The sequence below is a fragment of the Ambystoma mexicanum genome, chromosome 11, assembly GCF_040938575.1.
Source record: "Ambystoma mexicanum isolate Mex_15411 chromosome 11, UKY_AmexF1_1, whole genome shotgun sequence".
NCBI classification, from domain to species: domain Eukaryota; kingdom Metazoa; phylum Chordata; class Amphibia; order Caudata; family Ambystomatidae; genus Ambystoma; species Ambystoma mexicanum.
In genome coordinates, this window is record NC_090934.1 from 307,382,324 (window position 1) to 307,402,442 (window position 20,119).

Here is a 20,119-nt window from a genome sequence, read left to right on the forward strand (position 1 = left end):
GAGGTCCGCTTTACTTCAGATCTAGCGGAAGATGGTCATTAAGAAACAGGTCCCAAGAATGAAACTGCTAGGGTGTTCCCCGTTTTATGGCCATCTGTAAATGCCACCCACTTACTATGATCCTTAGATTGTATTGTACACCAAAGAAGCTATCAAACATGGTGCATCACTATGGGGCTACTGGAATACTACCATTCTTCAAATTACGATTAATTACTCTGCCAAGACATTTTTACATTTCCAGAGATCAGCCTCAAATTATGCTGAGCAATGTCAGTTTTCTGGAGGATGATTTATGCCTAGACCCATCTTCGCACTGGTTTAGGATCTGTTCAAACCACAGAGCAACATGACAGTTTTTCATTAATAAAATTATAAACAGAAAGGGTACCACAACATTCCATGGTTTCAACATATGGAAAAATCCTTAATAGGAATTAATGCACAAGCACTTTTGCTGTGCCCTCGTTTGATGGATAAAACACAAGTTCAACTACAAGGTACTCAACCACGTACACTAAAGCGGTACACGAGACTTGAGATATTAACTAATTTTAAACACAGATTTGAAGTTTAGTCTACTCCAGATACCCTTCAAGATACTCACCAGGAGTCAAAGTCTGTTAGATACCTCATTACTAGAGCACCCTTTAATTGTCTACAACTAAAAGCGATCACTGCAAAATGGCTAGGCCAGTCTGGGAATACCAGTTGTCCATTATGCAACAAACCTATAGAAGACTTTACATGTTTAGTCCCACCTATTTGCACGTTAGAGAACCATTTTATTGATTTCAAGACTGGTGAATTTTTCACAATGCAATCCATCATCTTCTTACGGCCAATTCACCATGTACTGCATGGGCTTTTTTGCAGTATCTTTAAGAGTCAACCAAAATCAGAATCAGAACAGTACTGTATAATCAGACATTTCTCCTATTATAATGGCAATGTAAATTAGCTTTTTATCAAATTAAAGTGTATAATGAAATGTATGATGTGTACAAGTTTCATGGAAGATTTTTAATCCGCAATAAATTGACTCAATTTCCCCGATAGGGCAGTTTGCAAACACTATTTGAATATTTGTGAGACCTGTAGTCCATCCAATCTTTAGATCAAGTTTGTAATAGGCAACCGCTAGACCAAACCTATACTGTTTATCCTTGTTACTGTAGCAAATTGTTTTGGGTGTTTCTAAGGCAAAGCACACAAATGGCAAATAAGATTCCCCCTTCACAGAGCTGAAAAAATAAATTAACTAGTGTCTTGCCCTTCAACAGTTACAAAGCTTTAAAAAAATGTCATTCATAATCCAAGTGCCAACAGAAAGATCCCAAGCATCTAGGGCAACCATTACAAGCTTATCTAAACAGGAGCTACTAGCTTCAAGAGAAATTAAAGGCATTAATTTTCAGAGCAGTAACTAATTGCAGTTCAAACACTGAAGTCACAGAAGTAGTTTTGTTCAATCTGTTGATTCGAACCACAGGTGCTCTACGCTGCAAGACCTCACCATCGAGTCAGACAGATCAAATACCAGCAGCTCTATGTGATGTGGACTTCAGCCGGTTGTGCTCTAAAACCTTCCTAGACAAAATGCACAGCCTGCCGACACGGATAGCCTGAACAAGAAACACTTCTTGCAGTTCATACCTTACAATGGTGTTTTCTATGTAAATGGATGCCACATACAGCGAATATTAACTATTGTTCAGCAATACATTGTTATATACCACCACTTGAACTCTATGCAGAAGACAGTAGCAAGATAAGTGATAATCAGCATGAGAAGAAATCCTCTACCAAATAAAGGACTTGTGTTCTGGAAAAGGTTTCCTACAAGATAGGGTTACAAGCAGCTTATACTTACTTCTCCCATGGCCCGCCCTTCCAGTGCAAGTGCTTGAAAATCATGATTCAGTTCATCCATAGAACGAACCTATACACAAAACAAACGGGGAAAAAAGTTATTTTTATCCAACAACATCCAAGCATTCACTCTAAAGATTAAACAGGACAGCCCATTTATAGCCGTTCAAAAGTCAATTTCTGTCTCGAGCAAAATGGCCTTTAAGTTTTAAACCTTGTAGAAATTATGCAACACTAGGGTTACCTGTAGGTAATCAGCTTGAGGGGAAGAATCACCCTTCCCTTCCCTTCAATACTACTTTGGTAAGAATGAGTATGTTCTTCTGCACTCAATTCAAGAGCAGGTCTTTGAGGAAGTCTGTCCCTCCAAGATGTCTAGAAAAATTGAAGGACAATGAATGGGAAAAAGCTGCAGTGCCGTAACCTAGGCTGCAATCACTTACGGACTGGAGGGTGACGTCTGGGGCAGTCCTTCAGGGCCATGACATGGGCCCAGCTTCGCCCAACAGATTTAAAAAAAATTCTGGTTGTCTATGCAGGACAATCACTGAAAAGAACAGAGGAAAGGGGATGGGACGTGGGAGCACAATATGAACCTCAGATTAGCCTATCCACTCCCTGGCCACTTTCAAATGTCCCTTGAGAGATTTCCTGTGTTCAAGGGTTGTTTGTATACTTCACTCGCACAGAAATATTAAAGTCAGTTACTTCATTTAAAGGTTACAGTCGTAAGGAACTCCAGCAGAAAAATAGATCCAAATTAAATCCGTTTCAGTATCTAAACAAATATATCTTGCCATCAGATAAATGAGTAAAGTGGATTGCTTCATAGTTCGATCCACCTTACTGGTTTAACTCCTTAATGAATGGTGTTCCAGCTAGCAAGGTGATCTGCATACTTAAACTTGTCTTTACTATGTCCTGCCACATTTCAGATCTGAAGTTTTTTGCATTTTCAAAACAAATCGCCTCTCGTCTTGGAATACAAACACAAGCAAGTGCTTTTTGTAGATTTCAGATTTGCACAGTTAGATAGGTTTTAAGATGAAGAAATTCAGTTAACACCATTTAGCTAAAGCAGAGGGTATCTAAAAGATGACTGCGATTGGAAGCCAGTTCAGCTAAGGTGCATTGGGTAGGCTTATTAGTCTGCCTTTATACATGTTCAGGGTATGCCTTTTCTATAAACCACTTAGAGGACAACATTTTTACCTTCTAAAATTTGCTAATCCAGACCTACTTGTTCTGAACTCTTTTCCATATACATACTAATGCTGTAGAATCACAGCCACCATGAACAATGGAAAAAAAAAAAAAAAAAAGTAAGGCAGCACCAAAGTGAAGATGCATCACGATCAAGCAGCATTGGAACGAATCCAGCTCTTTAAAATCAACATACAATAAACCTCTACCCCAGCTCATATTTTCACTGGCTTATAAAGAAAAGCTGCGGGTATAATTCAAGCTTTCACCAGGATGCCCTTGCCCTGCATCACAGAGCAGCTGACCAAACTAATAGATATGAACCTTCAAGAACACCGGCATTGCTAAAGCTCCATCTAGCTCGATGTATAAAGCACTCCTCACCAGCCCAAGGAAGCCTTGATATTTGTACTCAGGATATCATGACCTTCCAAAATAACCAAATATTATAATTGGAGCCGCAAATAAGATTTTATTTGTATAGCACTGAAAACCCACAGGCATCAGGGAGCACAGGAACACAAGAGTATCAACAGAGAAAACGGGACAAGAGGGAGGCAGGGGTCAAGCCAGGGGAGGTCTGGAAACATCACTTACGGAAAGGTTTTAAGTTTGCTTCCTGTCGTAGTTCCACTGGCAAGGCGTTCCAGAAGTGGGCTGCCATAAAAGGAAAAACACATTTGTCCATTTGAATCTGGGTAGTCGACCAGAGGCAGGTTAGATGAGCCAAGTTTCATTTAGGCTCGTATATGACCAGTCACGTTTTCAGGTAGGTTGGAGCTTTCCTATTATAAGCATCTTTGGACCAGAGTAGCAGTTTTAAACTAAATGCATGCTGCGACAGTGAGGCAGTGCATAGCTTGTCTACTGGAGGATATGTGATCTCTGAGATCCGTTTTTTGATACGCATAGTATCAGATTGGAGGCAATAGTCTAGACAGTAAAAATAACCTTCGCTATAGTTATGCAGTTTGCCTCACAGGTGAATTTTTTTTTTTTAGAAATCTAAGTTAGTGCTGGCAATTTGAGGTGGTCTGGTTCATGGGTGTTTCAACACAGAAGTCTAGGTGGATGCCTAGGGTCTTAACCTTCCCTAGTACGGGAATATTACAGTCCTTAATGTTAAAACTAGAATTTTTCCCAGGTCGGAGTGGATCCAAAGATCAGCAGCTCTTATTTTTATTTACATTTATAAAGCGCTCACACAGCCCGCAGGCATCGAGGCGCTGTTACAGGAATTGTTTGTTTTTCTCAGTTGCGTAATTGTGTTTTTTTTTTTGTCTTAGTTACGTATTTATAACGCGCTTAAACACCCAGAGCTTTCTAAGCGCGGACCCGGGGATCGAACCTGTTGTTGCTCCGTGTCGTCTTGCTTCCAAGACGCGCACGCTGCCGCTGAGCTATCCTCCCGGGACAAGCTCTGTCCTCCTGCCATTTAGACACATCCAATTGGTGGTCATCCAGTGTTCGATCGTATTGTACATTATATGTTGGAGGTTGGCTGTGTAGGATCAGGGGAGTATCAGCATAATTTGTGAAAAAGAACCCCACTTGAAGAGTGGGAGATAGACAAGCTCCCTGGGGCACACCAGAGTATAGCGGGAGGTTCTAAGGTAGCGCCACCCCAGCTTCCTGTGGATTTCTGATGAGACAAGAAAGACTGACCCCAATTAACTTCTTGTGTGCAGTTTCCAAGGTCGGCCAGGTTGTTAAACAGACGTTCATGGTCGAGGAGATCGAACACTACTGATAAGTTCAACAGGACTAGTAACCCCATTTTCCCCTGGTCAAGGATCAAGCATAGGGGTGTGGAGGTTGAGAAGGGGCATCTATGTGCTATACGCCGATCTGAAGCCTGACTGCCTGATGTGTAATTTAAGAGTGATATCTAGATAGGCTTGAAGTTGTAAGGTTCCCATTTTGTCGAACATCTTCAGTAGGAAGTTGGAATTGGCGATAGGCCTAAATTCTTAGCATCTTTGGGATCCAGAACCGTTTTCTTCACAAGGGATGGGAGAGCGGTGACCACCTAAATGTCTGGGGTATGGTTATGATGAAAGGACGCATTCATGAATCTGGTAAGGAAAGGGGAGAAGATACATTGATTGTCCAAGATGGATTTGGCTGGTATAACGTCTCCAAAAGACAGGAGGCGGGGTGCCTTGTGGCCAAAGTTCTTTCCATTTCCAGACTTGTGATGGGTTTATGGTTGAACTTCAACTGGTTATGTTTAGGTGGTGGCATATTTGTAATGGTTGGCAGGTAGAAAATCAAGGGTTCCATGTGATAATGTCGCTGCAAAAATATCGCCATATTTTTGCGGCGATATTACCCCATGGAACCTGCGGGGGACACCCCCCGCAACCCCCATATATTTTAAAAGGGAGCGGGGACACCCCCGCAACCCCCCATCCATTTACCCCATCAAAAATATCGCCTATGGCCGTTCCCGACAACCATATGTACGGCGATATTTTTGGTGGGGATAATATTACCCGATACCAAATCAAGGTATCCAAACCATGGGGTTTGTCAGCCAAGTGTATTCATTTTATCCTGAGCCATGGAGATTTTATCAGAAAAAGCATGCTGAACTTCGCACAGTCTTGGCAGTCCGAGATGGATAGTGTTTGCACTTTAAGTTTTTCAAGTAGTTTAAGTTTCAAAGAGCTTTTTGGAGTGGTTTGCTTGTTGCACAAATCTATTTAGTCTCAAGTATTGCTAGTCTATATGAGTGTTCCAATTTCTTTGAGGTTACTTTATTGGTATTGGTGGTGTGTTTCAGTCATCTGCACTCCGCAAGTCACTTTTCTTTCCCCGAGTTGTGAGATCTGGGGTATACCACCTTTTATACCCAGTGGTATAGTATACCACCTTTTATACCCAGTGGTATAGTATACCACCTTTTATACCCAGTGGTATAGTATACCACCTTTTATGCCCAGTGGTATAGTGGCGCTACCTGGTTCAACCTACACATCATGTTGGAGTTATATGTGGACACCAATAGACCTTAGGTTGCGGGGTTGAGGGGGTTCAGTGCCAGATGGGGAGGACATATTGAGGCACTCATGTAGGTCTGAGGTTTGAACTTTATAGTTGCAGCTAATGACACCTTTGAGAACGTACAATATGTACAAGTCCTAAGCAAGCATGCACTAGCCACTGGCTAGAGATCACTGAATCTTCACAAGCAAGAAATGGTGTGGAGGATTATGGAGCAAGAGACTATGCATGTTTAATATCTTGCAACTTAAAAAAAACTTTGCAATCAGGTCATGAGTGCAAATGGAGGGCTGTGCTACATTTGCTTCCTGCCGAATCGTTTGGAACACACTCCCCACCAAGCAAGTCTTGCCCGGGCAGTCATTGATGGGCAGTGGATAATGGAAATTCCTGTTTGCCTGTGTTCACGACTGCTCTGTCGTCCCTCCCCTATTACAGAGAACTACAGAAAAGAGGATATGGGACAAAACAATGCAATTCAGTTCTGGCTGCTTTTGAATTTAGCCACACTACACCATTACAGATTTGGCTCTTGCCGACTTCAAATTTAGCCACACGGTTTGAGGGCGTGGCCTGGCATGAAAGGGCTGAGGGTCTCTTAAACCCCCTTACTGTGGACAGCAGCTGCAGATGTCAGAATAAAGAGGGCGGCAGCAAGTTATTTCTTGTGTGCCGATTGACTCTGGAAGCCAGGATAACAGAGTCCCACATTGCAGTCTTGGGCAGGTTAAGATGGCAGCTGGATATAGGGCCCGGAGTCGTGGTGCTTTCAGAGGGGGACTGAGCCGGCGTTGATCGGGCTGAGGTGTTCTCAGATAGGCATGTGCCTGCGTGAGTCGCAACCTTGCAGCCCCAGGAACATCTGTTTGGAGGCCCGTATATACAGCAGTTGAGGTGCAGGTGGGCAGTGTTGCAACCAGTACAGGCTACACATGAGCTGGAGCGGGGGGTGGTGTGTGCCCTGCCCCTCCCTCATGGATCCACAACGTTCTGAAGGTTTGCAGGTGGTGAGCTTCGCTGTACCAAGCCTGTTGGAGCCATTGAAGGGTTTTTCAGCCGACAGGACTTGTCTCAATACACCAGTTGGTAAGCGGAAGGAACTTGCCGACATCACTGTCTGATCTCTTGTTTTGGATGAAGTGAAGGGGTCTCATCACTAGCTACTAACGATAAGGTTGGAGGAGCACTGCTAGGATATTTAGCCCCTACTGCAGCGGATTATAAATCTGGACCTGGTAGCTCAGTCCTATGCCATAGCCAAAACACCAAAGGGAGGCAAGCATGCTGACATTGGCACAATGCTCCAGCACCAGGATAAATCCAAAATGCCTGAGTCTCTCAGCAATAGTGCATACAACGGACATTTACCAAGGATTACCCCCTCAAGTGACAACAAAGTTAGAGCTCCAGGAGTTGTGCGATATCAAAAGGGAAATGCTTAACAGCACGGATGAGTTATATCAGCACTTGGCAAATAATTTTTGGAGTTTGAAAGCAGGATCAGTGAGACAGACAACTGTTTGCGAGCAGTCCTATGAAATCAGCGAATGGGCACATAAATAAGAGGTGCTGGAAACCCAATGAGGACTTTCCAAAAAAAGCAGAACCCCGAGAAGGAATAATGTAAGCATCCAAGGGTTCCCCGCCAGTGTCGGAGGAGGAGCTACCAGAGTAGGTCAAGACCTCTTCTGTCACCTACTCGAATTGCCTGATGACTCAGTCGGGTAATTGGACAGATCACGCTGTACTTGCCCTAGATCCCAACTCCACCAAAGGGAACCACCAGGCGTATTGACCAGGCTGCATCTTTGTTTTTAAAAGAGCAAATTATGAGAGCTGCAAGGCACAAGTCAGACCTATGCTTTAGAAATGCTATGGTTATCGTTTCATGACCTTGCCTCATCAACCCTAATAAAGGAGGAGAACGTTGCGTATGATGATGGAACGGATGCGTAACAAGGTCACATACAGATTGGGTTCCTCATTGGGCTACTTTTTACTATACATGGGAACAGGTGATCAATCAGATCAATTGAGGGTGGGGCAGTTGTTGAGGCGAAGTGGAGGCATCCGCTGCAGGTGATGGGGGGGGTTCTGCACCCACCTCAACCATGAACAGCTTTCACGCAGTGGGCCAGTGTTGAGAAACCTAGAATACCAAGGGGCCCTGCTGTACAGGACAGAAGGGGGAACGATTGGTTCAAGTGACAGTTTGGAAGGCTCTGGACTAACACGATTATTTATCCTTTGTTGAATTGATTGACGAGTAACTGAAAAAAAAAAAAAGGAGGGCAGGGTAACAATTGGACCTCCTCTCCTTCAGATTCTGGAAGCCCACATATGTACGGGGGGGTATTGCATGCGTTTGTTATTTTGTTTGGGAAAATGTGTTGAGGTTTGATTGCGGGGAGAAGAGATGTTGGTTTGGTTGTGGAAAATGGCTGGGTTGCTGGCATATTAATATAGGAGGGAGGGGCCACCCTTTTAATGGGTGGTATATTTATATGAAAGATGTTAGGAGGGGTATACAGGATCCACATAGGTGCATGGAATGTCCAGGGGCTGAACTCTTCCCATGAAGAGATCAGTCCTTCAGAAGCTGGAGGACCCTTCTGTTGCAATAATGTGCCTACAGGAATCGTGCCTGCTAAAAGCAGAATAACGGAGGCTGGTCCATAAGACATACATGTCCGTTCTTTGCATCTAGCAGGGAGAAAAGGCGTGGGGTTGCGATACTGGTGGTCAGGAACATATCGTTCACTTATGTGAAGACCTTGAGGGATCCTCAGGGGAGATATGTTTGCATGAAACACTTGTGTATAGACACGTTATAAATGCCATATCATATCGGGCATTTTATATGAGCACCAGTTTACTCACCACTTCCGCACATAAGTGGTCAAGACCAGTTCATCAACACCTTTATACCCCACCAAGCAGTGGCCTTTGATGAAGGGCAAATGCTAATCAGTGAAGACTTCAACCATAACCATAGTATTTCTAAAGCATAGGTCTGACTTGTGCCTTGCAGCTCTCATAATTTGCTCTTTTAAAAACAAAGATGCAGCCTGGTCAATACGCCTGGTGGTTCCCTTTGGTGGAGTTGGGATCTAGGGCAAGTACAGCGTGATCTGTCCAATTACCCGACTGAGTCATCAGGCAATTCGAGTAGGTGACAGAAGAGGTCTTGACCTACTCTGGTAGCTCCTCCTCCGACACTGGCGGGGAACCCTTGGATGCTCATATAGATTCCCAAAATAACTAATAGGGAATGGTTATTGAGCCAATAGTATGCTTGCTAACATAGGTACATGCTCAGTTTCCGGGGAACTATATGAATATCCTGGATGCAAGGGAATCCACCATCCTGGATCCCACCATCAACAAGAGATTGATGCTAGAAAATCCCCATGGATGTTTGAAGGAAATGATCAATTCAACGTGGTCCCAAACCCAGACGTCAATAAGGCACAATCTACTAGATTGCATTACAAAAATGCTATTTCTTTTGCTAGGCTGATGTGGGAACAGAGGCTGGTTGAGGTGGTCTAATGTGGAGGTTAGGGATTTAACATTTCCCTCAAACATCCATGGGGATTTTCTAGCATCAATCTCTTGTTGATGGTGGGATCCAGGATGGTGGATTCCCTTGCATCCAGGATATTCATATAGTTCCCCGGAAACTGAGCATGTACCTATGTTAGCAAGCATACTATTGGCTCAACAACCATTCCCTATTAGTTATTTTGGGAATCTATATGATCCTATATTGAAGGATGCAGTCCTATGCCTGGAATCATCTGGCCTTATTTCAAATTATTTTATCAAAAAGTGCGACAGATCACCCGATGGCGACCATTTGGTACGCAATGAAAGTGGCTAGAATAGGTGGGGGCTAATAAGTTGCACAGCAGTGCAAACAAGGGCCTGCACATTGGTCCGAACTCCATTAGAGGCGATAATTCAGGAAGCTGAGGTAGCATACAAACAGTCAGGGACCTAGTCCGTGTTCCGAAAGCTGAAATTGTCACAGGCTAAAGCATTACTACTATGTGCATGGTAATAAAGGTGAACATGCTGTTAAGAGTACACTTTCTAAAAAGTATAAGACAGAATATACAGGTGATTTGCGATGACGCCGGATTATGCACCTAGTGAAAGCTGAAAAGATGGAGCCAGTCAGGAAATATTTTGCTGCCTTGATGACGGGAAGAATACCTTCAGTTGATGGGTCAAAAGCAATATCTCAGGGAAACATCTACCCCATTTATAGACCTCACCCAGTATCTGGACTACCCAATTCAGGAATCTGTGGTGGAATGGGCCATAAAAGCCCTTGAAAGATAAACCACAGGACCGGATGGTTTACATGCAACTTTTTATAAGACGTTCAAGGTCCAACTGATCACCCATTTGATGCAGCTGTTCAATTCATTCTTGGTTGCAGGAAGGATAACTCAGTCTATGGAGGAATCTACTAGGTTAATACCAAAGCTGAGTAAAGACCCTGCATGTTGTGAGTCACACAGGGCAATTACTTAAATAATGGTGCGAAAATAAATTTCAAAATCTTGGCGCATAGACTGAGGGCTCACTCGGGGTAGAATTTGAGGATTAAACAGGTTGTATAGTGGATTGAAATACCCACAGTAACAAGTTTTAAATGTAGAGGTTGGAAATAGGGACGGATAGAAATGGGGTTATTGCTCTTAATGCCTACAAAGCCTTCGATAGGGTGGACTTCAGTTTTTGGAGGCCTTTGGGTTTGAGCCCAATTTTAGGAGGTTGATTTTGACAAATTATCAGGGACCGTCGACAATTACAATTAGTGGTGCGTACACACTGAAGAAAGCTATACTAAAGCTGATCTTTGCATTTTCTATGGAACCATTAGCGAGAAAGGGGAGGGAAAAAGATCAGGGGGATTATAGTGGGGTGGAGGAATACAAAACATCCCTGTGTGTCGAGGATGTCATGGTGACTATACAGGAAGTACAAGAATCGTCGACTATATTGCAGGCTAAGTTGGGCGATTTTGGGTTGGCCTCCGGGTCTGCGGTTATCTACCCCCAAGTCCTGTGGCCTCAGTGGGTCAATACCATTGCACAAACTGTGGCACTGCAAGTAATTATACCCGATAAAATGGGATCGCGTGGCTATACACTACCTGGCAGTCCAGATTCAGAGTACTACGGCAAAGATTATTCAGAGTAATTGTCTGCATTTATTTCAAGAGCTACGAGGATCTTGACAGATGGGACAAACCAGTAATCTCAAGATTCAGTAGGGTAGCAGTGGTGAAAAGCAACTTACTTCCCAGATTACTGTATCCAGCCCTACAGATCAGGGGTGTATCTGTTACTTTTACTCCAAATATTGGCAAAACTCCTGAAGAGTTAAAATTGGGAGTAAAAATACTCCCAACAAAAAGAAATGGGTAAAAAGGCACGTAGAAACTCACAACGCTGCTTTCACCGTCAGAGCGCCCTGGGACCATTAGCACACATACTACCGCAGAAGACAGAAAAAAAATGACAACTGCCAGATTGGAAGACGTAAACGTGTATCTTTTAATATGCATGAATAACTAGCTGCAAATAAATAAATAAATAAATAAATACAAAAACATTTCCGCTTCTCAGTGAAAACATTTTAACTCATTGGGATTTGGGCTTAGATTTTACTCCCTAAAAAATCATTTTACTCCCAACTTTAAAAAAATAGGGAGTAGAACACTCCCACTGCCAAATCTTATCTGGAGCACTGACCATCACTGTCTGTTGGTACCGGCCAAGATCCCGGAGCCCAGCTTGCAGACAATTCAGGTGAGTATTTTCAAATTAATTTGGGCGTGGGGGGTGTACAAATGCATTCTTAAGAAGGTCCTGCTATGGGCAAAGGCCAGGGCAGGGGGTGAGGTCTGGTGATTTGGCGCTTTGCAATGTCCACCGATATAATCTGGCAGTGCAGGTGTCCCAAATCATGACCCGTGAGGAGCGAGTTCATGCCCAAATGGACATTAATATAATATAACAAGCAATGTCCAAGATTCCCCTTTCCCAGATTTAATTTCAGAAAACAGCTAAGGATAGAGAAGGGTTCCCGGTACCGACCTAGATGAAAAATACTGTTTATTACTGGAATAGAGCTGGACCCGCAGATGGGGGAACACAAGTGGGTATGGGTCCACTGACGCCTGTATGGGATCTGGGATTCCAACCGGGCAGGGTTAAGGAACAATTTAGGGGACTGATCAACTGCGGGTTCATGCATTTGCAGCAGTTATATAAGTAGGGTAAAGCCATTAACATTTGTTGAATGTAGAAATTAGTTCCAGGTGGATGAGGATAACCAGGTTACTCACCATAGTGACCACCTTACTCCCAAGTCCATAATCCCCTTTGCTCCATACTTATGGGACATCTCTCCGTTCTGTGGGACGGGACCGGAGCACTTTGTAAAAAGCATCCAAAAATTTTGCAAAAATGTTTCCATCCTCTTTCTTGCGCGGGGCCCGGCACACAGCCGCAACCCCGCCCACCTTGGCTTCGCCCCGCGCATCGCCCATCAGTCCTTTTCTATCGCCAGGTCTAAGACCTATTAGCAATAACAGAGGAACCTTATTAGAGGGGACCGAGGGCGGGCATATGGAGGAAAGGGGACTATGGACTAGGAGTAAGGTGGTCACTATGTTGAGTACTCTGGTTAGTCGCCTACGTCCCGTCCCCTTTCCTCCATACTTATGGGAGATTCCAAGCACTCCTTACAGGAACTATGGGTGGATGGAAATACCCCTTACTGAAAAAGGTTCTTCAGCACAGCCTGACCAAACTGAGCATCAGCTCTTGAGCTCATGTCTAGACAATGCTTACAAAAAGCAGATGGGGAGGCCCAAGTAGCTGCCCTAGCTATGGTCTCCCAGGGACATTTCTGAAAGGCAACCGCGGCTGCCTTAGCCCGCACCAGGTGTGCATGAATTCCTTTAGGAGGCTTCAGCCCTTGGACGGTGAAAGACTCTGTAATGCAGGCGGCGATCCACTGAGAAATAGTCGCCTTAGATGCCTGCTTACCTTTGGGTCACCAAAGATCACAAACAGTTGAGAAGAATTCCTAAGCTCGGATGTTCTGTCCAGATAGAACTTAGGAGCCCTTCTGACATCGAGACAATGCAGAACCCTTTCTGCCTCTGAGGCAGGGTTCGGAAAAAAGATCGGCAGGGAGATCGACTGATTCAGATGGAACTCAGATACCACCTTCGGCAGGAAAGCAGGATTTGTCCGTAGGACCACCTTATCCTTGTGCAAGACCAAGAAGGGATGCTCCACCGACAAGGCCTGGAGCTCACTCACCCGCCTTGCTGACATAACGGTGACCAAAAAGGACACTTTCCAGGATAGGTATTTGAGGTCCACCGTGGCAATTGGTTAGAAAGGTTTATGGCACAACGCCGTCAGGACCACATTTAGATCCCACGTCGGGTGTGGACTACGAATTGGAGGATAGAGCCTGCAAAATGCATCTTAACCACTGGATTACACAGAGTAAGAGCATTGGTCTGTAGAAAGGTAAGCGGAAACCGCTGAGAGGTAAGTTCTGCAAGACAGAACGTGGACACCCGACTCCGCTAAGAAGGATACAAAGGACAGTACTGTGTCAATTATAGCCCCCCTTGGGTCCAAATGCTTGCTTAAACACCAATAACCTGAGCCATGTGCTTCTGTACTAGGACCTAGTCGAGGGTTTCCTGGCTGCCTGGATAATATTCATGTTCGCCAGGCTGAGCAATTGTGGGGAGGGGTGCCACTGCTGCTGTTCCCCCTGGTGAAGAAGATCGGGGGTCACCGGAAGTCTGATCGGTGGATACACCGACAGGTGTTGAAGTTCTGAGAACCAAAACGTGGCCGACCACCATGGGGCTACGAGTAGGAGAGAACAGTTCACCACCGAGTTCTTCAATTTGCAAACTGCTCGGTGATCTAGAGGCAGAGGCGGGAAAGCGCAAGTGCTCATGTTGTGCCATGGAATCTCGAGCGCATCCCCCAGAGGGGAGGCTCCCAGCTCCCCTCTGGAGGCATACTGAGAAAGCTTGTTTACTGCAGTAGCGAAGAGGTGTGCCCCAACGCAGGAAAATCCATGAGAGGACCTCCGCCTTCAAGTCCCACTCGTAGCGGACCATTGTCCGCCGGCTGAGGGCATCCACTGTGACATTCAGCTGGCCCGGGATGTGCATTGCAAGCAGCCAAACACCATGAAAAACAGCCCATTCCCAGATCTGGATGGACAGGTCCACGAGAGGGGGGGGGGGGGGGGGGGGGGGAGACTTGGTTCCCCATTGTTTGTTGATGTAATACATCGACACCACGTTGTCCGTGCGTATACGGACCACCTTGTTGGCAATGATCGGTCTGAACTCCCTGAGCGCTAGGAAGATTGCCAGACGCTCCAGATTATGTATGTGGTGGAGCTTGTCCTGAGGCGACCAAAGATCCGAGACCTGAAGAAGGTCCAACGTCGCACCCCACCCCAGAAGGGAGGAGTCCGTCGTGACCGTCACCGTAGGGGCTGGGTCCTGAAACCCTGCATCCACCGACAGGTTGCTTAGAGACGACCACCACTCCAGGTCCACTCTCACGGAAGCCGGAATCATTATCAACTTGGAGTCCGGATCCACAGCCTGACGCCAAGAACTCAGAAGAGCCATCCGAGTTCGCCTCATCTTGAGACGAGCAAGAGGAAGAGCCAACGTTATCAGGTAATATCGCCACTAAAAATATCGCCGTACATATGGTCGTCGGGAACGGCCATAGGCGATATTTTTGGTGGGGATAATTTATGGGGTAGATGGATGGAGGTTGCGGGGGTGTCCCCCCCCCGCTCCCTTTAAAAATATATGGGAGTTGCGGGGGTGTCCCCGCAGGTTCCATGGGGTAATATCGCCGTAAATATATGGCGAAATTTTTGTATGGCAATATTTTTGTGGCAATATCACATGGAACCGAGCCAACACGCACAAGGCCATGAGGCCCAGAAGCCTGTGGAACCACCAGGCCGACATGCTCAGACTGCGCAAACTTCTGACACGTGGCTAAAAGATCTGCCATTCTGTCCCCAGTCCGGTACACACTGCAGTCAATCGTGTTCCAGCGAAAACCCAGGAAAATCAAGTCCTGCAAGACCGTCATGGAAGATTTCCGCCAGTTCACCGACAGCCCAAGATGGAACAGGAGCTGTAGGAGAGACTGAAGATTGCTTGCGGCTCTCAACGGGCAAGGACTGCGTAAGAACCAGTCGTCCAAATACGGATACACATGGATACCCTGCAGAAGATAGGCCGCAATCACCGACATCTTCGTGAAGACACGCAGCGCCGAGCTGAGGCCAAAAGGAAGCACTCGAAACTGGAAGTGCTCCTCTCCCAAAGAGAAACAGATCTGTGTGGATTCCAATTCAGAATATGCATGTATGCATCCTGAAGATCTACCACACTGAGCCAATCGCCCATCTGCAAGGAAGACCATTATCTGGCTGGGCGTGATCATCTTGATTTTCTCTTGGGGTAGGAAAAAATGGAAATGGGAAAGGTCTAGGATGGTGCGCAGGCCAGCCTTGTTGGGTTTGGTCACCGTAAACAGCCGGGAGTAGAAGCCCTCCCCTCGTTCCCCGAGAGGAACGAGTTCCACCGCTCTGAGGTCCAGAAGCATCTGCGCCTCGGCATTCAGGGAGGGCGATCCCGACAGCTGGAAAGGAGGGTTTGAAGGGTGGGGAGGGGTAAGCGGAAGCCCGCGCAAGCGACTGACAAGACCCATCCGTCTTCCGTGATGGTCTGCCACGCCTCCCAATGAGACGCAATGCGTCCTCCCACCAGGGTCTCGTGCGAGCGCGGAGAACCCTCAGTTTGTAGGTTTTTCAGTGGTATTGCCACCTGAACCTGAGGAGGCTGAGGAGCGTGGGGAAAACCGAATCCATTGTTGCCTCCGGCGGTTATTCCCCAAAGGGGTATCCACTCTAGGAGATTTCCAGTGAAGGAAGCCCCTGAAACCAGAGGAGGGTCGACTTTGCGACAGCGGTCTCTAGGTTTTAAAATGGGTTTTACCAGGACCGACAGAGACTTAACTGTCTGCGTGCCATCCTTCGTCTTGGTCAGCTCTACATCTGTTGTAGAATGAAACCGCTCCTTACCGTCAAAACGGAAGGTCCAACACCTTGTCCTGCACCTCCTTCGAAAACTTGGTGGCATGCAGCCACGCCTGTCGTGAGGTATCAACCTCCAGCATAAGGCCCCGAGCCGAGGTGTCTATGTGGTGAGCCGCAACCTCCAGGAGATCCTGGGCCAAGACCCTGGCATTGGATAAGCCCGCCTTAAAATACTCCAGCTTTTCCACCGGAATGAACTCCTCAAACTCCGACAAGACCTTTCCACATCCGCATATTAGCCCCCACTAACACTAGTTCGGCATTGGCCTGCCGGAGCTGCAAGGCCGAGTTAGCGAAAATGTTCCTCCCAGGGGAGTCCAGAAGCTTGTCCTCCTTTCCCAGAACCTGAGTAGTCGTCGTGGAAGAGGATGCTGCAGGCCTAGACTGTAAGGTAGCCGCAGCCACCACCGTGGGAGAGGGGGGGTGGGGGGGAGCGGGTGGGGCAGACAAGACGACAAAGCCACCTCTTCCGAAGAATGTAGCCTGTATCTTGCATCAATTTTCTTATTGACGAAAAGTCCAGAGTGTGGCTTTTTCCAAACCCTACAGACCTCGGGGCCAGAACGTCCTTCTGCAAGAACAGGCTGGTATGCTCCAAAGGAGACAGGGTGAACGCCCCAGAAAACACTCCCTCCTTCGGAGTGGATGCCTCGGGCACCAGCACATCCAAGAAGCACATGTCCAGTACCCGGTCATGGAAAGCTCTAATAGAGCGGGGCAGATCCTCATTGTCCTCATCGCCCTGCGCCCCATCTGACAGTTCAGGATCCTGCTGAGCCGTGTCGGGTGCTGCCTTGTCCATGGGGGACAATGGGGGCAAAGGTGGAAGAGTAGGAGAAGGCACCGTAGACAAGGAAGGTGCCGGCAGGACCACCGGAGGAACAGGTGGAACCGGAGGCGCGGGTGGACATATCTCCCTAAAAAGCCCTTTGAAATATTCCCTCATGGGGTCGGTACGCATGAGCGGCTGAAATTTGTTGAAAAAAAAGCGGGGACTGTTTTGGAGCTACCAGAGGAGACCTCTCATGAGGAGGATAATTCCAGGGAGGCAACGGGGAGGGTTGCCAAACAGTCCCATCCCCCGAAGTGTCCACAAAAATCAAAGGTGCCGAACCCAAAGGCAACAAAACATTGTGCAGAAGGGGCATCCGAGCGTTCCAGTCATAAACTGGGCGAAAAGGATGCGCACAGGGAATTTTATGTCAACCCACGGAACCAAGCCCTACACCTGAGACAGATGGCGTAGCTGTAAGGGAAGTGCCCAAAATGGCCGCCGTGGTCGTGGCAGGAACGGCCGCCATTTTGCCATCACCTGAGGGGAACTGCGGTACGTGAGGTAGTGAGGCATGGGTCCCCGTCGATGGATCAGGGGTCTTAACTTTAGCCTTTACGTAAGGAACCTCAGCAGAGCCGGTACTATGAGGCCTGGAATGTTTCTGTGACATGCCAACCGCCAAATTAGCCTCCACAGGAAGGAGCTCGGCGCTGCCAGTAAAAGAAGAATTTTCCTTCTTTGGCCCATCAACAGATCTGGTGACGCCGCAAGAGCGGGAACGGTGAGAAACAACTTTCACCGATAAGGCCTTGCCAGGCCTCTCAGAAATGTTGGTAACTTAAGCCTCTGTACGAGGGACCTCGGACCCAGGTCCGATAACAGCCTTACAAGCGCGGGCCTCGAACATCCGTTCGGTAACACCAAGCCCAACCAAGGCCTAAGGGCGCACCCCGGTTTTATTTTTGATGGAAGACGATAAAGAGGCCTCAGAGCTAGCTCCTGTACCCCACGACTCAGTAGAACTGGGTCTGCAAGCCGCCCCCACAGGAGGGGCTTCGGAGTGTACTCTGGTATCCACAGGCCCTTTACGGAGACCCTCAGAGAAAACTCTGGTACTATTTTTAGGCCCAGAAGGCCCCCAAGAACAATCCCCGGTGACAGAGCGACTAACGCTCATCACCGGCTCGGGAATAGCCCAGAAAGGTATCTCCCAGCCGGGGTGCTCTAAAAAGTAAAGAACTTACCGGGCATTTCTTCTTTTCGTCGATAAAATCTTGAAAATGCAAGGGAGGGGCATGTCAAAACCCCTCCTCCCAGCGCTCCAACCGACGTTGAAGTGCCCGCACCGAAAGGGAATCACAGTAAAAACATGAGTCCCAAAAGTGGTCCAGACCCAAACACTCGAGACAAAGAGGAAGGGGGTCAGCCCTCGCAAAGCGTCAGTGATACAATGAACAATCTGGAAAGTCTAGTTAGAACGACAGCAGACTAGTACACGATCACTAGCGAGAGCCAGAAAGGTAAAAAAGGGAAGAAAATCTTCCGCGGATGCAAGTGCGTCCAGTCCCGAACGAGCGGAGAAAAGGAATGGATGAGCGATGCGCGGGGCAGAGCAAGGTGGGCAGGGTTGCGGCCGCGTGCCGGGCCCCACGCAAGAAAGGGAGGAAGAACAAATTTTACCAACATTTTTGGATGCTTTTTACAAAGTGCTCCGGCCGTCCCACAGGACAGAGAGATGTCCCATAAGTATGGAGAAAAGGGGACGGGACATAGGAGTATGTGCATGTCCACTATGTGCAGCTAAGACACTGGGACTCCCAGTCAAACACTAACGCGAGTGGTAGGAGGATGTTAAATGCTCTGGAGCTTACTGCACTGACATAACAAAAACCAAGATATCGACATTATATATACTGCTAGGCAGATTCGACCTCCAGGAACATTTACCTTGTATTATTAATGGGAGCATGATTTGGACATGGAAATCGATGTGGAAGCCTAGAATCGCATATGGTCCCAAACAATAGATCCTTACAGTGTGTGACCGATACAGAATGTGTAACTAAAGTGTGCGATAGGTGGTAACCACCTACAGAGCTGCACAAGATGAATCCATCTTTCTCCCCGAAATGTTGGAGGGCACAGGACGAGGAGGAATCGCTCTTAAACCTGTTGTGGACATGCAGTAAGGTGAGACTTTTGTTAAGTAGTATAGGCTCAAATTAAAGAGCTCACCGGACTTCAATTACCAATGTGGTAGGTGAAAATCAGACATCCTGGCAGCAGAAATAATTACTGTAATATTTGGTAGGAGATCTCTACGTTATAGGAACATATGGATGCAATTTATTGAGTATTCAGAGAGTGACTGCGAAGCCGCCAATGTACACACATGTTTACTTACTAGGATTAACAAACTTGGGTCAGTTATGGTATCAAGGTACACTTTGTGGAATCAATATAAATGAATGCCATTTTATGTTCTACATCCAGATGTTGTGGTGGTGGAAAAATCGCCCCAGTCTATAAGGGCATGGTTATGAGCCATTGAGATTTGGATGACAATGAAAGTTATGTTAGCTGCCACCATCACAGTATCAAGTAAAATTTGATTTAGCCACACCAATAACGTCACTGCTTAAATCTGGTTTCAGTCCTGCTACTTTTGAATTTAGCCACAATAGAGCTGTGCTGGAGCACCCCACGCCGCTTTGGCATTTGGCCACATTAATTCTATACAGACTTTGGTTTCCGCTGCTTTTGACCATGACCACTTTAGGACTGTATTGAATTAACCACTACAGTCCCCAGATTTAGCCACTCCAAAAGGGCACCAACTTAATTTCTGCACTAAATTCTGACTATTGGTCTAATAGCTGCTTCTGAACTTAGCCATTTGTGGGGAAATGCCTTTTCTGGCGCTGCACGGATATAATCCCTGCAGCTTCAGAACTTGGCCAATTTGGAGCTGCACTGGTTTGTTCTCCATTGCATTCGAACCTTGCCTCTTTGAATTCTACTGCTTTGATTGCTGCTGATAAACTAAGCGACATGGCATTGTACAAGTTT

At 46.6% G+C, this 20,119-nt stretch overlaps 1 protein-coding gene across 16 annotated transcripts in view; it reads right to left on the reverse strand.

Annotated features, from left to right (window-relative positions):
- Positions 1-20,119, reverse strand: part of PUM1 (pumilio RNA binding family member 1) — a 1,312,543-nt gene that overhangs the window by 1,141,382 nt on the left and 151,042 nt on the right. For all 16 annotated transcript variants that reach the window (XM_069623037.1, XM_069623034.1, XM_069623036.1 and 13 more), the window contains exon 3: positions 1,874-1,942. In XM_069623037.1, the coding sequence (XP_069479138.1) occupies positions 1,874-1,942 (69 nt within the window). The remainder of the gene's footprint in view (positions 1-1,873; positions 1,943-20,119) is intronic.